The sequence below is a fragment of the Oryzias melastigma genome, linkage group LG6 (assembly GCF_002922805.2).
Source record: "Oryzias melastigma strain HK-1 linkage group LG6, ASM292280v2, whole genome shotgun sequence".
Classification (NCBI taxonomy): domain Eukaryota; kingdom Metazoa; phylum Chordata; class Actinopteri; order Beloniformes; family Adrianichthyidae; genus Oryzias; species Oryzias melastigma.
Genome location: NC_050517.1, coordinates 14,230,844 through 14,249,731, shown reverse-complemented (window position 1 = coordinate 14,249,731; position 18,888 = coordinate 14,230,844). Strand labels below are relative to the sequence as shown.

Below are 18,888 nucleotides of genomic sequence, written 5' to 3'. Positions count from 1 at the left end.
ATCTCCGGTTCAGAGGGAAGCATCCCACCTCACGCTGCAGTGCTGCACACCTCAGGGATGATCCAGCAGCAATTCATTGTGTGTGTGTGTCTGTGCAAGAAATTGTGTAACTGTACATGAATTTAAAACTCTCCATGTTTTAGCAAATCTGATTACAACATCTGCGTCTCAGGTTACAGGAAATCGGTCCCGTTTGTCTGTCTTTACAGATAACAAACATCTTCAAGACATTCATTCATTTAAGCTTTGCGATCAGAGCTGGAGTGATTCTAATGCTTATTTTTCTTCTCATTTATGCCCAGATTTGTGTCTATGGTTGATTGATCTCACGTCTGCTTTAATATATTGTATTTTGCCCCTATATTACAAAGCTTTTGTTTCTGTCATGTCCTTTAGTGCTAAAGTCAGGAATTATCTGATTTTAAAATTGCTCATTTGCAAAAAGAGGGATATTAAGGATACACTTTTTAAAGTGTTTAAATATATTTAAAAAACCTTGTAAGCTCCTGGTTTCAGCAAATTACAGGCGAACTATCAGTAAAAACATTTAAAGGCATACATAGAAACAATGCTGAGCTTTAATTGTGCATTTGGCCATAGATGATAGAAGAAGACAATGGCGAAAAGCAAAAACTGCTGTGCCTCTGCAAACTTGTTATGGGAAATACGTATTTCAGAGTTCAGAGGGATTTCCTGCTGCGCCTCATTCCGAAAGTGAGCCTCAGTGCTTGATTTAGCTAATAAAAAGTAGGATTAAAAAGCAACGTGCTGTTAGTTGAAACTTTGAAAAGCAAAAGTTCAGCAGGAGGGACTGGCGGTGTAAACAGCTCCAACTTACCTCTGGTGGCTAAACTGTGAGTGTTGTGGGTCACTACTCAAGTCTTGCGGGTCACGACTCAAGTCTTGCGGGTCACGACTCAAGTCTTGCTGGTCACTACTAACGTCTTGCGGGTCACTACTCACGTCTTGTGGGTCACGGCTCAAGTCTTGTGGGTCACTACTCACGTCTTGCGGGTCACTACTCACGTCTTGTGGGTCACGACTCAAGTCTTGCGGGTAACTACTTGAGTATTATAGGTCGTGGTTCTAGTATCGTGGGTTGCTGCTTAAGTCTTGTGGTTCGCGACTCAAGTTTCATGAGCCAGGACTCAAATCTCATTGGTCGTGACTCAAGTCTCATGAGTCATGACTCCAGTCTCATGAGCCACGACTCAAATTTTGTGAGTTGGGCCGTGACAGACTTTTTCCTTCTCATTTCTTTTCTAATATAAAGAAAGACATGGAGCCATATGATTCCGACTGGCTACAAACCGGAGTTATTATAATGGTGGCACATTTTGCTCGAAGAACCCACAAACTGACTTGAAAACACATGTAGCAATGGAAAAATCGAGAGTTTTGAGTGCGTAAACCCAAAAATGCACATTTGCATGCATTTATATAGACTATTCATTGAAAGTGCCCGCTTGAACGTGTGTTGCAGAGGTCGGTTTGAAAGTAACTTTAGACCAAGAGAAGCAAAAGCTGCTCGGTTATACAGCTGAAAAATGCAAAACTGATCAACTTCACTGTTACAATAATCGCAAACATCTTTTAAGCAGCCCAGAATGTCTAACAACACATGCATATTGATAATCAACAGGGTCAGCTGTCTGACTTGTTTTCAGAGAGTTTGTTAAAGTCAATGTAATAATCTTTCACAAATTTCCTGTAATATGATTGATGAATCTGTGCCCCACGGCTGAACATGCTGCACTCTCTGCACATCTTCAAGGCATTCTGATCACTTGCAAGAAGAGGCTGATGAACTCAAACTTCTTTTAACTCCTAAACCTCTTATTTGCCAACGTCAAACTTCACTGTGGTGAAATGGTATTGTGGTGACGTTTTTGAGGAGTATTTTGATCAAGATTGAGACTAATTTCCATTGAATTTAATCTGTAGTATTTGAAGTTTGAAGGGAAAATTTCAAAAAATCGATCTAAATGTGGTTTTAGATGGTCAGAGAGCACGCCGAGCCCTCTCATCCCACATGTCTTTGTTAGTGTCAAACATTTTCAGTGTTCAGCCAGCTGTGGATCGCATTGAAAGCAACAAAGCATTTCACGTGTCTTGGTTGTGTGGTTTTTCAGAAATGATGCATTTTAGGTCCAAAACTGCCTAACCTGACATTAAAGCAGTAAACATTTGAACCCATTGTATTGCAGATTAGAATAAAAGAGGGTTCCCATTGCTGTAAGACAAAAATGTCATTCTTTTGCTCTTTTTCCTTTAATTTGAGGGGCTGGTTGTTAGAAAAGGTTTTCCTTTGTGTATTAACAGGCTATAAAACATTTACACTATGAACCGTGGTTTCTCTGTGTGCCAATTTTTACTAAAATCTATCAGCCTCTATTGTCTGTGTGTTAAAAAAAAAGAGTCGTTGATTTAATTCACATTATTATGGTTATTAATATGACCTCATCTGAGTTTAATTAATTCTGACAAATAAAAATGAAACCTTAAAATGCACAAACTCCTTTTTCATTTCAAAAAGATATGAAAAAATGTTAAAAACATGAAGTTATTTAAGTTTCATATAAATTAGCAGCCAGTTTCATAGAAAACACCTTGTGATGACATGTTTGAATGCTACTGTATTAATGAACACAAATAAACAAATGAATTAAAGTTTTTATTTAAAAAAATGTTTCCTTCAAAAGCTCAAAAGCTGATGAAAATTCATGTTGGCGACACGTAATAAATGCAGCCAAGATGCAGATTGTTGCATTGCTTTATGTTTTTTTTATGTGAATTCAAAACAAAATGTTGTTACTGGTCATCAGTATTTAATGAAGTCCCATTAGCTGTCACGCAGCTAAAGCGCAGATGCAGCTGCGGCCACATCGCCAACCATTTGGTGTATTAACCCGAACCGGTACCGTAATCCTAACCTTAACCCAGTGGCGGGCCGTGCATTTCACACCTAGGCCTTCAGTAGTGCTCCATCTGAATCAACCCAACCCTCATTAACTATTTTATGGCTATAAAACTTCTACTGCAGGTACAACTGCGACACACATAAAAAAGCATAAAAAATAACCTGATAAAATTGCAATAATATTTAGGTATATAGCAAAATTTTACTCACCAAAAATCCGGATTATTTGTACACAAAATCCATCCTTTCTATCCTCAAGAAGATTTCAATCACTCTGTCGTGCAGATTATCCGTGCGTTTTAGTTCCATCAAGAAGTCCTTTTCTATCGCCATGGAAGCTAATGCTGAAAGTCGAGCCTGCCCTGACGTATTTCTGGCATAAGTTTTAATTCGCTTCAGGGCTGAGAATGTCCGTTCAACAGAAGCAGTGGACACGGGGCTTGCTAGCTTCGGAGTTGCCCGACCCCTCTTAACAATGTCCAGCTTTTCTTGAAAAGTCCGTCTTGAAAACGGCTTTGACAGTAAGTCTGCAACCAAATCCATTTCTTCTCCTCCTTCAGCCATTGTGGATTGACAAACCAGCTATTAAATTCGATATATTTGCCTGTGCAGGTCGCTACAGATTCAGTTTACCAGGTCTGCCTAGTACACTCTCCGATTATCCAATCACAGCGCGTGAAAATCCTGACGTTTCCGTGGGCCTGCTAGCTGGCCTATCACGTGGTCTCCTCCAGATCTGATTGGTTGAAGCAACAGTTTGGTGGACCATTATTTTATGCTACAGGGCCCGCAAAACTGATTGTGAAGGCCTTCAGGCAGATTTCTTTGACCCTAGCAACAAATGGTGCTGCAATGTGATTGGTTAATGCTTAAATAGGAAAATACACGTCTGGAAGCAGCGCAACCAGGGAGACAGCAATGAAAGGACGAAGACAGAGCATTTGGAATTATAGAATACGTATTCACGGAAATAAATAATTAATATCAGTCTGTGATTCAGATATTTTTAGGCCAGCAGAGAAGGCCTTGCAGGCCCTGACAGCCCGCCACTGCCTTAACCTGTCCTCCGGGTCCATGCAGCCAAGACAAAAAGTTCAGAACTGACTGCAGAATTTAGAAAATTAGGTGCGAATATCGTTGTCACTCTTCATTTGGGCTAATGCTAGCTAGCATGAAAGACACGTCTGATTATCGCTGTATTTATCTTTATAACCTGTTAGTTGTGTTTTAATTACTCCACAGCCGAGTGTTTCTAAATTTGTTTAAATGTAATGTTCAGTGTCAGGTAGACAGTCTCAGCTGAGAGGAGGATCAGTGTTCTAAAAGTCACTTCAATGTTCGTTTACACATAAAAGGTTCTGTTGAACAGGTTTTAAATGTTCCAACAGAGGTACATTTCCTCTGAAGAAGTCAAATGATCATACAGTACATGATAGCGTTTTGTGAGTATTGGGTGTTTCGTGTTTCAGGAAGGCAAACTTTGCCTTTTTGGATGTCTTTGTGTATACACATAATCATAAACTATCATACAATGTAATAAATAAGAAAAAAAAAGCATTACCTGGGAAAGTACACGAAGATTTGCTATGTACGCACATATAGTTAGCCACAACTGGAAGCAAGTAAGCGGTCTTATTCGAAACCGGAAATACGTCACACAGCTCCGTGCATAGAGTCCATTAAACACATTTCACTATCAAACTTTCTCCACCAATCAAATTCAGAGGGTGGAACATGTGCTTCCAATCAAACTTATCTTTTTGTTTCCTTATGACGGCAATGCTAACATGGCTGAAAAAAAATCTCTCAGTTACAGAAATCACAGCTAAAGATCCTCCTCAGCAATGAAAATATTCTTGGAGCTGAACCGTTTTCTTTCTCCTTTTTTCTAAAGTTGACGATTGATGAATACTTTAATATACACAGAAAGACTGAAAGTTTTTTGTTTTTTTTAAAGTCTGCAGGAATGAAAGTGAGTTTACTTGTGTGGCTTTGAAAGAAATCCACTGTTCAGGTTCTTTAGGAGAAACATGAGATCATTATGTTATCTGATATAAAGGCCATTTCTGCAAAGACCTAATGAGATAATGAAACAAAATCATTAAATGTAGGATTTATACAATTATATTGTTTAAAACATGATTTTATAAAAGACATTGATACAAATATCCAAATGATCTTTTGACTGGAAAACTGTTTTCTCATAATGTCTGAGTTGAAGGACAAAATAAATGTCAGACTTTAAGCCCTTTAGAGAACAATTTAAGAATTATTAGTTATAAAAGAAACTAAGCTAAATAATAGTAACTAAATAAAAAATAAACGTGATCAGGGCTGCATGACCTGTAGATTAATTTCACTAAAAACATAACAATCTTTTAAAAAAATTGCTTTAATATGACTGAAACATATTGGAACCAATCTAAAAATGCTTCCAAAATCTCAAGAACAGATTTCAATCCCTACAAATCATTTGCAGCTTATGAAGTAGTCCCTAAACGACCCCTCAGATGCAGATTTTCCGATCTCAAATCCAAGCTCTGACTTAACTCCAGCAACGGCTCTTTTATCCACAGAAACAGCCAATCTATCCAGAAACACGGAGTAAAACCCTGCAGACAGCTGCCTCTGCACTCTGCGCCCACCAACACTCCATGCACGCTTCCAAGACACTTTTTAATTGGGAGACCTCATGCTTTTCTGAACAGCGAGGGCTAAAAGTTAGAATTTGTGCTCATTTGATCGAAATGAAAAATTTGATTTGGTTTCAAGAACTGCAGGTCCTCAGGGAAAACCTTTTTTTTTAAGGTTTTAGTGGTTAAAGGATTGTTTTAATGCACTTTATCATCGTGTCTGTGTGGCCAGACTTATTATTTCTAATTATTAAGACAAGTCCCATCACTGACTGCCATATAGTATTGAATTAATTTTAATGAAATGCATCCTTTCAATACCATTGCATTTAGAGGACATAATTCAAACAGACTCATTAAAATGAGATCAGTTAAGATAAATGTGAAGACCTGGGACTTCTACATTGTTAAATTAAAATTCAATAATTTTAATCACTTCAGTGTTTCGTCTAGCTGTTTTATTTATTTATTTATTTATTTTTACCCAGGGTGCACCATTTTTCATCTTGTCACATTCAAGCCTCCACAATGGAACGTCAACTTATTTGATTGTTTAGTTCACGCTTGTCTTAATCTTCCCTGAACCTCCAGGATCCCACTTTGTCAAATCCACACGAAATCCTTCTTAGCCTCGTCTTGCCTCGGTCCAAGCGTCGCAGTCCCCCCTTTTCCTTTTGCAAATGTGGAACGCTTTTCCTTTAGCATTCCGCCTCACAGGCTGAGACTGAAGCTCACAGCTGGCTTTTTTCTGCATACTATTTCATCATTCGGATATTTGCCCGTGAGTACCTCACCTGGGGACGCTTGGGCTTCATTTCCTTGCATACTTGTTATCTTTCCTGCTGTTGTTTCCCTCTCAGACATGCCGGAATTGGTTAAAATTATTTAAAAAAAAGAAAAAAAAGAAAAAAAGGATTTGTTCTTTATTATCATTGAATTTAATAATTTAAGGAGGGCACACAAAAAACTTTTAAAAAACGTTTCCATTATTATTCCTTTAACCCCTTGATGCCTGAATTTATTTCCAGCTATGAAAATGAAATAAATCACTAATGTTTTTGCGTTCAAGCATGAAATTTGGAGCCAAAGTTGCATCAATAGGTGTTAAAAGCATGACATCTTATTGATTGACACATGGAGATATACTTACAGAAAATGATCAAAATATCTGTCTATAAATGAAAAATAACTAGACAGAGAAAACAAAACTAACATGTTTTTTGGCGATTATTCATACATATAATTCAGATATCATATTTATTAATGACTGTTTTGCTTGTTTGTCTTTATAAAAATATGTGTTTTTATTAGAACATTATGTAATGTTAGTATTCGAGTGACTGAAGATATTCATCAGGGCTAAAGACTCATTAAGGCTTTCATCTTTTTTATAATTGATGTAAAACATTTGAAAACCTTTGTTTACGATGAGTGGTCCGGTCTGATAAGGAGTGGTTCGGTACGGTCTATTTATTTCTGTCATGTGTTTCCACTCAGCCTCACTTCCACTGAGCGATTTGTTTTTGTGTGGTGTAGACAGCTAGCATGCTGCTAGCTTAGCCTGTAGCACACGGTTGCCAAAGGATGGCAAGAAACATTTGCAGTTCCACCGCAGACCGGCCTTGCTGTTGTTTTCATGCATTTTCAGTATAGACTTGTGACCAAAAGAGAACAGGACACCGCAAAAACCCGAAAGTTGACAAATGTTGGACACGTTAGCTTAAATGAACGCTATAGTAGTCCCTGCTAATGCTGTCATCACTTTCTGCTAATTAATGGGTGGCTAGCGGCTCCGCTCCAACCGTCCTATTCCATTTTTATATAGACCAACTGATGGGGCCCCCCAAGATATACTGTTTGAGATTAAATTAAATTTAATTAATTAAATTACTGATTAAATTATCAAAATACCGGACCGGACCGCTTAGAGAAGGAGTGTCAGACCTTATCACACAGGGGGCCAAAATCCAAAACAAACCGTAGGCTGCGGACCGAACAGGATAAACATTTATCGAACACACTAAAGCTAAATTTTTAAAAACATAACTTTTTAACGTAACTATGAATAAAAGCAGGAAGGAATATTATTCTAGAATAAATTTAGTTAAACCTTAAATAACTTTCAATTTTTTACTCTCCATAAAAATATATATTTTGTCAATATTATACAAGTTAGTAATAAGTGCAGGATAACATCGGGCCATTAATAACAATAAAATAAAATTACCCGGAGGGCCAGCCTGGCCCCCGGGCCTTGACTTTGAGAAGTGGCCTAGTAGAAAAAGAGGCTAAAGTCATCACGGGGTGATTCTTGTCTTTTTGAAGTCTATATCATATCAACACTCTTGAATTTTTTTTTTTTTTTTAGCTGTAAGATAAGTAGATATAAAGCAGAGAAGGGTAATTAGTGAAAAGAGAAACAAAGTCGGTTTGTGACGGGATGAACTACGCCCAAAAGAATCATCATCCTCATCATCTCTGCTGGTTTAGTGCAGGCGCCTGAATCTCTGGTGGAAAATGTGCTCACTTTAGCACAGATCAGGACAAACAGCAGAGATTATGATTATGGAATCAGAGATGATACGTCTGGCTCTCTGCCAGGCTGATGATAGATAGCATCAAAGTGAGTACTGAGAGGGGTTGATGTTGCATGTCTTTTTTCCCCCCATATATAATATTATTGGCGGGGTGTTTCTGTGCGTGTGTGTGCGAGTGGAGAGCTTAAGAGATTAAGCTACGGCCTCAGTTGGAAGACCCCTCTGCGGGGCTTTCTCTCTGCGGGGAGGCTCCCTCGCCGGCGTCCTCTTTGCACGGCTCCGCGCTCACAGCTCAGGGAGTCGGCCTTTTTCCCTCCTCCTTTGCACCTTGATGAGGGCTCCTCCATCCAGGAGCGTTGCTCATTTCTGAGGAGGACAATGGGGCGGAGAATTTAGGACACACGGCAGAGTGGGCCACTTAAAAGGGATTGGAGACGGGGGCTGCTAAGGAGCTCATCATAGTCATGGCAGCTTTCCATAGCAAGGTAAGCAGATTGTGCTCCAGGTTACAGAGGGTTATGTTTTCTCTAGTTCTTTTACTTCACCTTAATTTAATTAAAATGGGTTTTTATAAAAATAAAATGTTAGATTTCATAGGTGGGGATACATTTTTAAAAAGTGTTTTAAGTTTTCCTTGTGAATCTTTGAAATGATCAGTTTTATGTGAGTGAAAAAATAAAAATATTGTTTTTTGGGCAGCTCATTTGTTCAGTACATTCTTATTTTGAGGAGACAGGCCTTCTTTTCTCTGGTGTTTCTCCTGACCTTTGCCCTTTCTGGCACATTCAATCAATTGCAGACTTGCAAAACTTAAAAAAGCAAAGAAAAAACAAAAACAAGTGCAACTACATTTTCTCGCCTAATTACTATGCCTAATGCATCACACAGTTTCAGGGCTTTTATTATGAAAGGTCAGTGCTTTTCTGTGTTATGTTAACATGCAAATGATCAGGAAATGCAGTTTAAACTTGGATTTAAACCAGAATAGAGTGAAATGCATTTTGTGTTATTGTTTCCCTTTGATTGTATATCTTTTTCCAAATGATGTATTGATGCATACACTTATTGAAATGAATACTTAAGAATGTTACTAAGACATGATATTAGAAGTAAAATTGATCAAGTGAAGAAAAAAGACCCCCATTAAAGTAAATGTGACATTAACCTTTTTTTATGCAAATAATGTGCTTATAATTGCACAAAATCTGTTTTTCCATTTGCTTTTTGCGTTTTATTTTTGCTGCAGCCTAGTAAAGTTAAAAGTTCAGTGTTATATTGTAAATTAAGAACTTTTCATTAAGTGTAGTTTGAGAGGTTGCATTCTTTTCCTACATGTGTTTTGACATTTTGATAATAATAATTGTTCATTTTGTTACCCTCATGAAAAGTTTTTTTTCCAAAGCAGACTTTACAGATGAAACCTGATTTGAGGTTAATGCGATGCAGACAGGAGTCCAGCTCCAGCGCTCACGGCTTGAATGGCTGGTGTCATTGATATTCAGGCCAGCTGAAGTTGTCGAGGCGGTCTGGCCCCGGGGGGCATTGTGTTGACGGCAGGGGTTAGGATAAATAGCCTGCATTAGCATAGCTGCTTCTAAGGAATGAGAAGAAGAGATGGAGAAAAAGAGCGACAAGAAGGAAGGGGGAAGAGAGAGTGAGATAAATAGACACAGTGAAGGAGCCATGACTGGATAATCCAGAGCTTGATAACATCATGAATAATACTCCACACAGCTTCAGAAGACATATATATTTTTCTTTTGTGGATGAGAAAAAATAATTACATTAAAAAGAAAAAATGTGTGAAATAACACGTATTAATACATTTACTTTTTCAACAATTTATGCATATTTTAGTGATGCAGTTCAGTCACCGACCTTGCAGGGTTGAAGCAATCTGTGATTCTTTTGTGCATCTGTGATCAATGATTCTGTCATTAATAATTCAGATCACAAACTCTTTGCTGTAAAATAGGACTAATTAGATGTCAAAAGGAATCAGACTGAACCCTCTGTCCCGTCGTGGGACTGTTTTTCATAAAAAAGTGAGACCGTTTGACCCGAAAAAATGGTTTCTATTGAGAGGAATGTGCAGCTCGTGAGTCCCACAATGACTGATATTCATGTTCCAATATAGACTTTTAGTGAAAGAGAGGGAGCTGTGTTTGAGGCACCAGGACTGGAGATGCTGGAGAAATCATGGAAACGTTGAATTTCTTTTTCTTTTCAATTTGCGCTGCAGCTCCGGCGGCAGCTCCACAGGCTCTGGATGAATTAACTTAAAGAGATTGAACAGTAACGCCCTTCACAACAGAGCGAGTCACAGCTGCCTGTGGAAGACGGCGTGTCAGACTCAGCGTCGCGCTGTTTTCGTCTCAATTTAATCTGGATCAATACAGCTCTTTCTCTACGCTTTCCCAGCGGCCTTTGGTGATGACACCAAGTCTTATCTGCTGTGTGTCAGAATCTGGGATGCCGTACTTACCAGTAGATACAGTAGAATACAAGGGTTTGACTACAAATGACAGATTTTCCGTGCATGCATCGAATGGTGTTTAAAATGTGTAACGTTTACTTTTACAGTACAGAATTTACGTGGAATTTTTTAATTGGGACCTACTGGGTACGTACGTGGTACTTTTTTTGCACTTACTCTGTACTTATTGTGTATTTATGCGGTACCTACTGGGTATTTACGCTGTACATACTGGGTTTTTACATAGCACCTATTGGGTATTTACATCCTGTGTTTAGTCGGCCGAAAATGTGCCAAATTTATATTGAAATTACAATTAATTCTTTTTAAAGTCAACTGAGTCTATTTTATCTTATTCAAAAAGACGTTAATAAAACCGATTATTTATAAGTTTGTCTTATAATTATTAAGGATTATAAAGGAAAAATATTTTGTAGAGATATACTTTTAATTTGAGCAAATTCACTGATGATACCGATGATATTTGCCGTAGAAAGTTAAGTACAAATAAAGTACCTTGAATGTACTGCTTCACTTACTGTATGTTTCATGGTATTTACTAGGGGTGTAGGGAAAAATCGATTTGGCAGTGTGTCGCGTTTTCTCGCTAGGCGATACTTGTAAAATGCTGACAAGACAATATTAAATTAATTTATTTAGGAGCGTCCTTAAGCGTCTCACTTTTGTTTTCCACCTAAACTCCAGACCACTAGTTGGCAGCAAAGCACACTGAGCGTCTTTGAGCAGCTCTACACCGCGACCAGAACAAAACAAGATCTTGCTTGAACCAACTCGTGTTAAATGTTAAATGTTATGAGACATGTACTTAGTTTTTCTTGGGATGGGTACCAAACAGAAACTCTCTGCAACATTGCTGCCAGTATCAGTATACAGTGCTTCTTAATGTTGTAAATAAAATTAATTTTATAATTTTATTGAAACAAAATTGTTTAGTAATTTTTTTCAAAGTCATACTTAAAAAAAGAGAGAGAGACACATATTGGGATATGTATCGTGTCACTAGGATCTCGCCAATACACAGCCCTAGTATTTACCATGTGTAACAAGATAGTAGGTAAATGGAAATTACCTTGGAAGTACTGTGAAAAGTGGCCCATAATTCACTTTATACTACTTAACAAGTTTGTATGTTTTATGGTAATCACCATATGCAAGAAGATGGGTAATTACGAAGTACTTGTGTGGTACTTTACTGTGTTTTTCGTGGTACTTACTATTAATGAAAGCAGAGTAAGAAAGTAGCATTTATTGTATGTGAATTTTACATGTTAAGTTAGGGTGTTTTGTGGTACTTATTTAAAAGGTAAATACTTTACATCTGGTAAGTACTACAAAAAGCACATTAAAACTACATGTAAATAGCCAGTAGGTACTATGTAAAAATGCAGTGTATACAGCATAATTACTCACTAGGTATGATATAAATAGTAAATACCCAGTAGGTACCACATGAATACACAGCAAGTACCATGTAAGTACCGAGTAGGTACAAAAAAGTTCCATGTAAACACCACTTAAAGGCAAAAGTTTAGATTTAGGCGCAAAAACATATTTTTGACACAAATTGAACTCCGTACAGCCCAGCCTCAGCCAGAATCCAAGGTAACATCCTTGATTTAGGGCAAATGTATCAAAAGTTGTACCTTTGCTAATTTAAAATTATTTGTGAGAAATAAGCACATACGAGGAAATAGGAGGAAAGAAAAATGTTACGCATCCTTAAATGAAAGAAATATCACATTAGATAAAATGCTAGAAACTCTTGCTTGATACACCCCACCTCAAAAAAAAAAAAAAAAACTCTGGTTCTGCATTCTATTCTTAGTTTGAAATATTTTTTTCAATCCTGTTTTAGCAATTTTTTAACAAACATAAAATTTGCAAAATAAAATATATTTACAAAGCACAAAACTGAGAATTCAAAGCTTGAGTTCTTGGCTTAAAAAAATCAAATCTTAACAGCTGGATGTTTTGCAGAGCATTTGCTCTGGAATATTCTCCAGCTCCTCATCATTTTTTGGCACAGCTGAAGCAGCTTTTGGTTTAAGGAAGCATTAAAGATGTTCATCTATTAAGTCCAGATCTGGTAGTTACTGCTCTTAAATATTTGAACTTTAGCTAAACATGAACATTTTCTGCTCCGTTTTATCTTTCAAGGCTGGGATGTTGCAAGCAGACAAATCTAAGATTTTCACTTGAGGATTGTATTATATTTCTCTGTTGATCGTTCTGCTTGTCCACTCGTGTGTCGCTTTAGACTTGAATATTTCAGAGTGTGAAGCAGCAGGAGAAAACCCTCATAGACTGTGTTCATTTCCTGTCTTTTTAACTGATTAAGACCAATCCAGCGTTAACCCCAGTTTGGCTTCCCTTTGCAGGATTACAACAAAGCTGCTGTTAATGACTGATGCCGCTGCATGTGTGTGTTGGGAGGGTGTGAGGTTACTCCAGCAAAGTCTTGTTTTTGTTTTGAAGTCTACTGCTGACCCCAATCATCATTTGCTGTAAGCATGGCCCTCCCCGCCTCCCCTCATCATTTGATGTGAGGTGCCTGATGCTGGGTTTTATGACCCCCACTCCCCCATCTGGTCTTAAAGATCCACTCTGATCATCTTTTGATCTATTTTAAAAGCGTTCCCAAAGGTCTTCTCATTATGACTGTGACGTTTTTAGCCAAAATCTAAATGTTTCATTTGAAATTCACTTCTGAGTTGTGGGCCAAACTGTTGGCACTGAGCAAGCCCCGCCCCATTTCCCATCACCCATCTATTTACATGCCCTCCTGTTAGTTTACAGTCCCTCCATCATAACCACAAACTAATGCTACTGGTGCAACAAAAAGGGGTAAGCAATATCGGAGCAATCGAGCCGTATAGTTTTCCAGCTCAGACGAGGAAAACAAAGACGTACATGGATATATTTATCTACAAGTGAATCATCAGCATCTCTTCAACCTTATTCACAACGATTTGAACACAGAAATGCTCAGATATACAATTTTAAGCCTAATTTTCTTTTTATGTGTCCTCCATCTGAAGAAAAATGCTACAAAAACGCAATTTTCATCGACTTGGGTCTTTAAAATAAATTTAAAAAAGAGGACAGTCATAGAAAGTTATGGGGTCACAACTTAAAATGCTAATAAAAGTCTAGTTTTCAGATTTCCAAATGAGTCATAAAAACTCTCTGGTGATGTGTTTTTGGATGTTGCACTCAAAGTGAGGACAAGGACATGTAAAAAAAAAAATCTAATTCCAAGCTGTGTCCTTGACTGTCCTGGGTGTGATTTACGATGATGTGAAGTGGTCTCGTTTGATGGCCTTTTGATCTACAGTTTTGACTGCAACAGTCTCATCACCAGCAGGAGAAGCTCTAAAAGTGACTGCCGGAACCTTCTGACTTTCTTAGTCAATCAATCCGAGTTAATGGAATAGATGGGAGCGGTACCTGCTTGTTCTTTTCTAATCTCTTAAGTGCATCTATTAAGATCATTTATGATTTACAACTAACAGGAATGACATTTAAAGGCCTGTAAACCGAAGTAGATTTAAAAAATAAATAAATAAATAGATTCTGCTCCTGGATTTCATTCCCAGATGAGCCCAGTGCCCGCCGTCTTCCTTTCAGAGCGGCGCTGTTGTCCCAGATTAAAATGAATGTTTGCATAGTTTCATTGGTGGTCACAAAAGGCCCCCCCACCCACCCCTGCAGCACACAAACTGCTGCTTTTGAAAGGTGTTGCTAGGATACAGTCCCAAAGAGAGATGAAAGCCCCCCAACCCTTCTGCATGGGTTTCTTACAAACATATATGGCTCTGCGAGTCCGTCACGCCGCACACGGGACAGCGAGTGTCACACTCCTCTGTGAAAGCTTTACAGTAACCGCCGTTTCGCTTGTGTCATCCAGAGCTGTCACTTCACATGTAGGTTTTTTCTTGAATCTGTCTTTTATAATAAAAGGCTGTTTGTCTTGTTGCTTCCAACATGTCAGAGCCACTGTGTTTACAAGCAATCAATAACCTCTGCTTCGTCTTCTGTTACCCGCTAATCAACACTCATTTCACTTCATGAGCAGGAAAAAAACGACAGATTTTTGACAAAAAACGCTTGGTCCGGGATGGGTAGCTGAAGAAAAACAAAACACTGTGATAACCTTAATTTTCTCAGCTAATGAATCGTCAGGCTGTAAATGATGCATTTATCATTTTTTCAGTTTCGTCTTTAAACCCCTCCTTTCAAAAAAATAAGTTTTCTTTTGACTAAAACCTCCCGAATGTCTTTTTTAATCACTTTTTCTTATGTTCAGAATCATTAGAACTATTAAGAAACACATATGCCGCCATTTTTACGCTTAAATGTGTCCAATGTATGACGGACATGATACAGTTGTAGATGTAGATGTTTTCCCACTCTGCCGTTCTTCCGCACGTTTCTCCTGACTCAGATCACGCATGGCTTTCATCATGTGTTGCCGGGCAGACGGCGGAGAGCTGCTGCTGTGCACGATGTGATGTTGCCGAGATGTGGATGAGAGCGAGTCTGTGTGCGCTGGCTGTGGTGATTTGCTTTATTGTCAATCATCGAGCAAACACACAGTAGAGAGAATGAATGAATGTTGGAAGAGAATGAGTTATGGTTCCAGAGCTTGAACCCTTTTTACCAGCTGATTTCCAACCATTAAAAAAAACAAAAACGTAATTTAACCATTGAAGTCTGTTGATGCAAATATGCATCTACTTGAAAGCAAAAACATATGAAGTCCCTTTTTTATTACTGGAAATAAATGTAGGCATCAGAAGGTTAAAGTATATATGTCTGATTTTAATGGCATCCGCGCAAGGCACTACAATGAGTCATAATACATATTTCCTCCTATTTAAAACAGCTACATGACAAATTACATTTCCCCTATAAGTTAAAACATAAAACGACTGGAAAATTATGGAGCCCAGACAGGGACAGTGAAGTTTAAAAAAAATATTCTAAAAATTGAAGTAAAACCATTTGGTTTCTAGTTATTAACTGGTGTACTCCAGTTACTATCTGGTATGCACCAGTTAAAAAAAAAAATTCTAAAGATTGAAGTAAAAAAAAAAAAAAGTTTGGTTACTATTTGGTGCGCACCAGTTACTAAACAAAATCGTTTTTACTTCAATTTTTAGAAATAAAAGACATTTTCTGGTAAGTAACTGGTGAAAATCAGATAGCTATTGGAAAAAAAAAACCTTTTTCTAAAGATCAAAGTAAAAATTAAAATTCTGATTACTAACTGGTACGCACTAGATAGTAACTAGTGAGCACCAGTTACTATCAGGTCTGCACCATTTGCTGTCTAGTGTGTACCAGTTACAAGCTCGTGTGTACAAGTTACTACCTGGTTTGCAGCAGTTACTATCTGGTTTGCAGGAGTTACTATCTGATGTGCACCAATTACTATCTGGTGTGCACCAGTTACTATCTGGTTTGCACCAGTTACTATCTGGTGTGCAGCAGTTACTATCTGATGTGCACCAATTACTATCTGGTGTGCACTAGCTGGTGTCCACTAGCTATCATCTGGTTTGCACCAGTTACTATTCGGTGTGTACCAGTTACTATCTGGTGTGCACCAGTTACTATCTGGTTTGTAGCAGTTACTATCTGGTTTGCAGGAGTTACTATCTGATGTGCACCAATTACTATCTAGTGTGCACCAGTTACTATCTGGTTTGCACCAATTACTATCTGGTTTGCACCAGTTACTATCTGGTTTGCACCAGTTACTATCTGGTTTGCACCAGTTACTATCTGGTGTGCAGCAGTTACTATCTGATGTGCAGCAATTACTATTTGGTGTGCACCAGTTACCATCTGGTGTGCACCAGTTACTATCTGGTGTGCACCAGTTACTATCTGGTGTGCAGCAGTTACTATCTGGTGTGCACCAGTCACTATCTGATGTGCACCAATTACTATCTGGTGCGCACCAATTACTATCTGGTGCGCACCAGTGACAAAATAAAAAACATGTTCTGTTTAGTAACTGGTCCATTCCAGATAGTAACTAAAAAAAAAAATATTTTTCCAAAGATCAAAGTAAATTCTGGTCACTAATTGGTGAACACCAGACCAGTTATTATCTGGTCTGCTCTGCACTAGTTACTATTTAGTAACCGAGAATTCTTTTTTTAACTTCAATTTTTGGAAAAAACAAACGGTTTTTTACGTTAATTTATTTCCCCAATGTTTGTTTAGGGGCTCCATAGAAAATGAAACAAAAATAAGAAATATAAAACAGTCATAGAGCTAAACAGTCATAAACTCAGTACACTTGCACAGAAGAAAGCATTTAAGGATAATTCAGGCTCATTTTTATGTCATCTATTTATTACAATGACACGAAAATTGCACAATAATATCCATAAATGTGCAATTTGATCTCCTCAAATCCACCAGATTCAGCCAAAAGGCAATTTTTCATCTGTTCTCGCTGGACAGGTAACAGTTAAAATAAAAGATTAATTTTATGTTTTTCTGCTGCAAATAGATCACAGATTTTCGCTGCAGCTGCCTCACCCTTTCCATTAGAATTTCTCATTAAACGAACTGTACTTTTTTATTTTTCAAACATTAACAGCTTTTTTTCTTGTCTTCTTAATCTCTTTAAGGAAAACTGCAAGGTCCTGCTCATGTTTCAACAGCCAAGCTTCAAGCTGTAACCCCACCAGGTGGTTCTCACTCCAGCATCATGCTGCGCCTCGCCCTGCTCCTCCATCTACTGCTCCTCTCCTTCACTCCTGCAGGTCTGTTTCTAATTCAGCCAAGAAGAAAATGTTGCGCGAAATTAAAAATAGATACTAGGACATGCTTTGAGTCACAGTGAGCAGAAAAGGAAAACATATTTCTTTCCTGTATGTGTCTGATTTGAAAACAACCAATCAGCAACATGTGGTTTTTGGTTAGAGGTGATTCACACAAAAGCTGTAATTAGAGTAGTGTGGTTTTTTTGGCGGTGTCTCTCCATAATTGTCTGTGAAAACCACTTCAAATTTTACTCATTTGGCTTCGCTTCTATTTGTCTTCACTTTGCGCTTCAAAAGATCACTCAGTTGTCAAGGATATTTATTTACGTCAGGAACATTTTTCATGCGAACCGCGATTCCAGCCACTTTACCGAGCGGTTCTCGCCAAAGTGTGAAAATCACACAGGTGGCAGGCAGCTTGAGTGGGAGCGTGCTTGTCATAACTGGGCTTTCTGTGAATGGAAAACAAGAAAACTGCAAGCGAGCAGCTCGCTGACAGCTTTTAAAGGGAGTCGTATGTCTGGCCACGCCGGCAGTTCGAACATGCTTCAGGGGGGATGAAAAATACATAAAAGGGACTCATTTAATGTACTCAGTGAGAAATACATTTGTGAAACCATGCAGTCACATTTAGGTCAGTTCAAACAGACATTATAAAGATCTGTTGAAAATAAAGCTAGAATTGTCAGAGTCGATGCTGACTGTTTGCTTGAGAAGCGGGAGTGCTGCATGCCTCCGAGGGCTGGGAGTTTGCAGGGTTCGTCTCAGCCTGCTGCTGTGCAGTCAGCTGGGTTGGAGTCAAAGCAAAGATGACAGAAAAGAGTGAGCTTTCAAAAATGACCTGTCCAAAAAACAAATCAACCTTCTCTGTATAAGCCTGGGTGGTTCACACTGCTTTGATTCGGCTCTATTGCTTTTGTACATTTCCAAGCCTCTAAACACTGCTAAAAAAAATGTATATTATGATAAAGATTCTTTTTAGGGGTGTGTATCGTTTCCTCTCACATGATTCGATACTCTTCTTAATACATGGTCCACAAATCGATACATAAAGAATTCAACTAACTTTTTGGCAATAGTCAGATTCTTTCACCAAAATCGGTAAAATCTCGATTTTTCTTATTCATATGGCATTCAAATTTAACTATCAATAACAATGCATGGTACTTGACAGAGAAATGTGTTCAGGTATTAACTTGGAAGAAGCAAGCTTGTGATTGGACGTCTTTTTATTTGTATTATATGCACATAAAAAGACAGGATGGTAGAAAAAAAAGCAGAAAGAGAAATTGCAGTTTGCCATCGATCAATTGGTGAAAATCCAATAAAATTTTAACCAACATAATCTTGTTTCAAACGATACTGCAGTTCAAGTTCATCCATCAATTTTCAATACATATTCATTTTTTATATCCCTGGCCGATACTGCTGTTACTCCCACGTACCGATCAATTTTTCGATATCTATCTAATATCTTTTAAATCCCTAATCATTTTACATCACGATAACGATATATATC

At 38.0% G+C, this 18,888-nt stretch overlaps 1 protein-coding gene across 3 annotated transcripts in view; it reads left to right on the top strand.

Moving 5' to 3' along the window:
• LOC112152610 (contactin-1a) overlaps nucleotides 1-18,888 on the top strand; it is an 80,150-nt gene that overhangs the window by 25,471 nt on the left and 35,791 nt on the right. For 2 of the 3 annotated variants that reach the window (XM_036212290.1, XM_036212292.1), the window contains exon 2: nucleotides 17,235-17,369. In XM_036212290.1, coding sequence (XP_036068183.1) covers nucleotides 17,315-17,369 — 55 coding nt within the window. In that variant the 5' untranslated portion in view covers nucleotides 17,235-17,314. Of the gene's footprint in view, nucleotides 1-8,068; nucleotides 8,576-17,234; nucleotides 17,370-18,888 lie in introns of those variants that run through there. The other variant, XM_036212291.1, reaches the window with a different exon arrangement.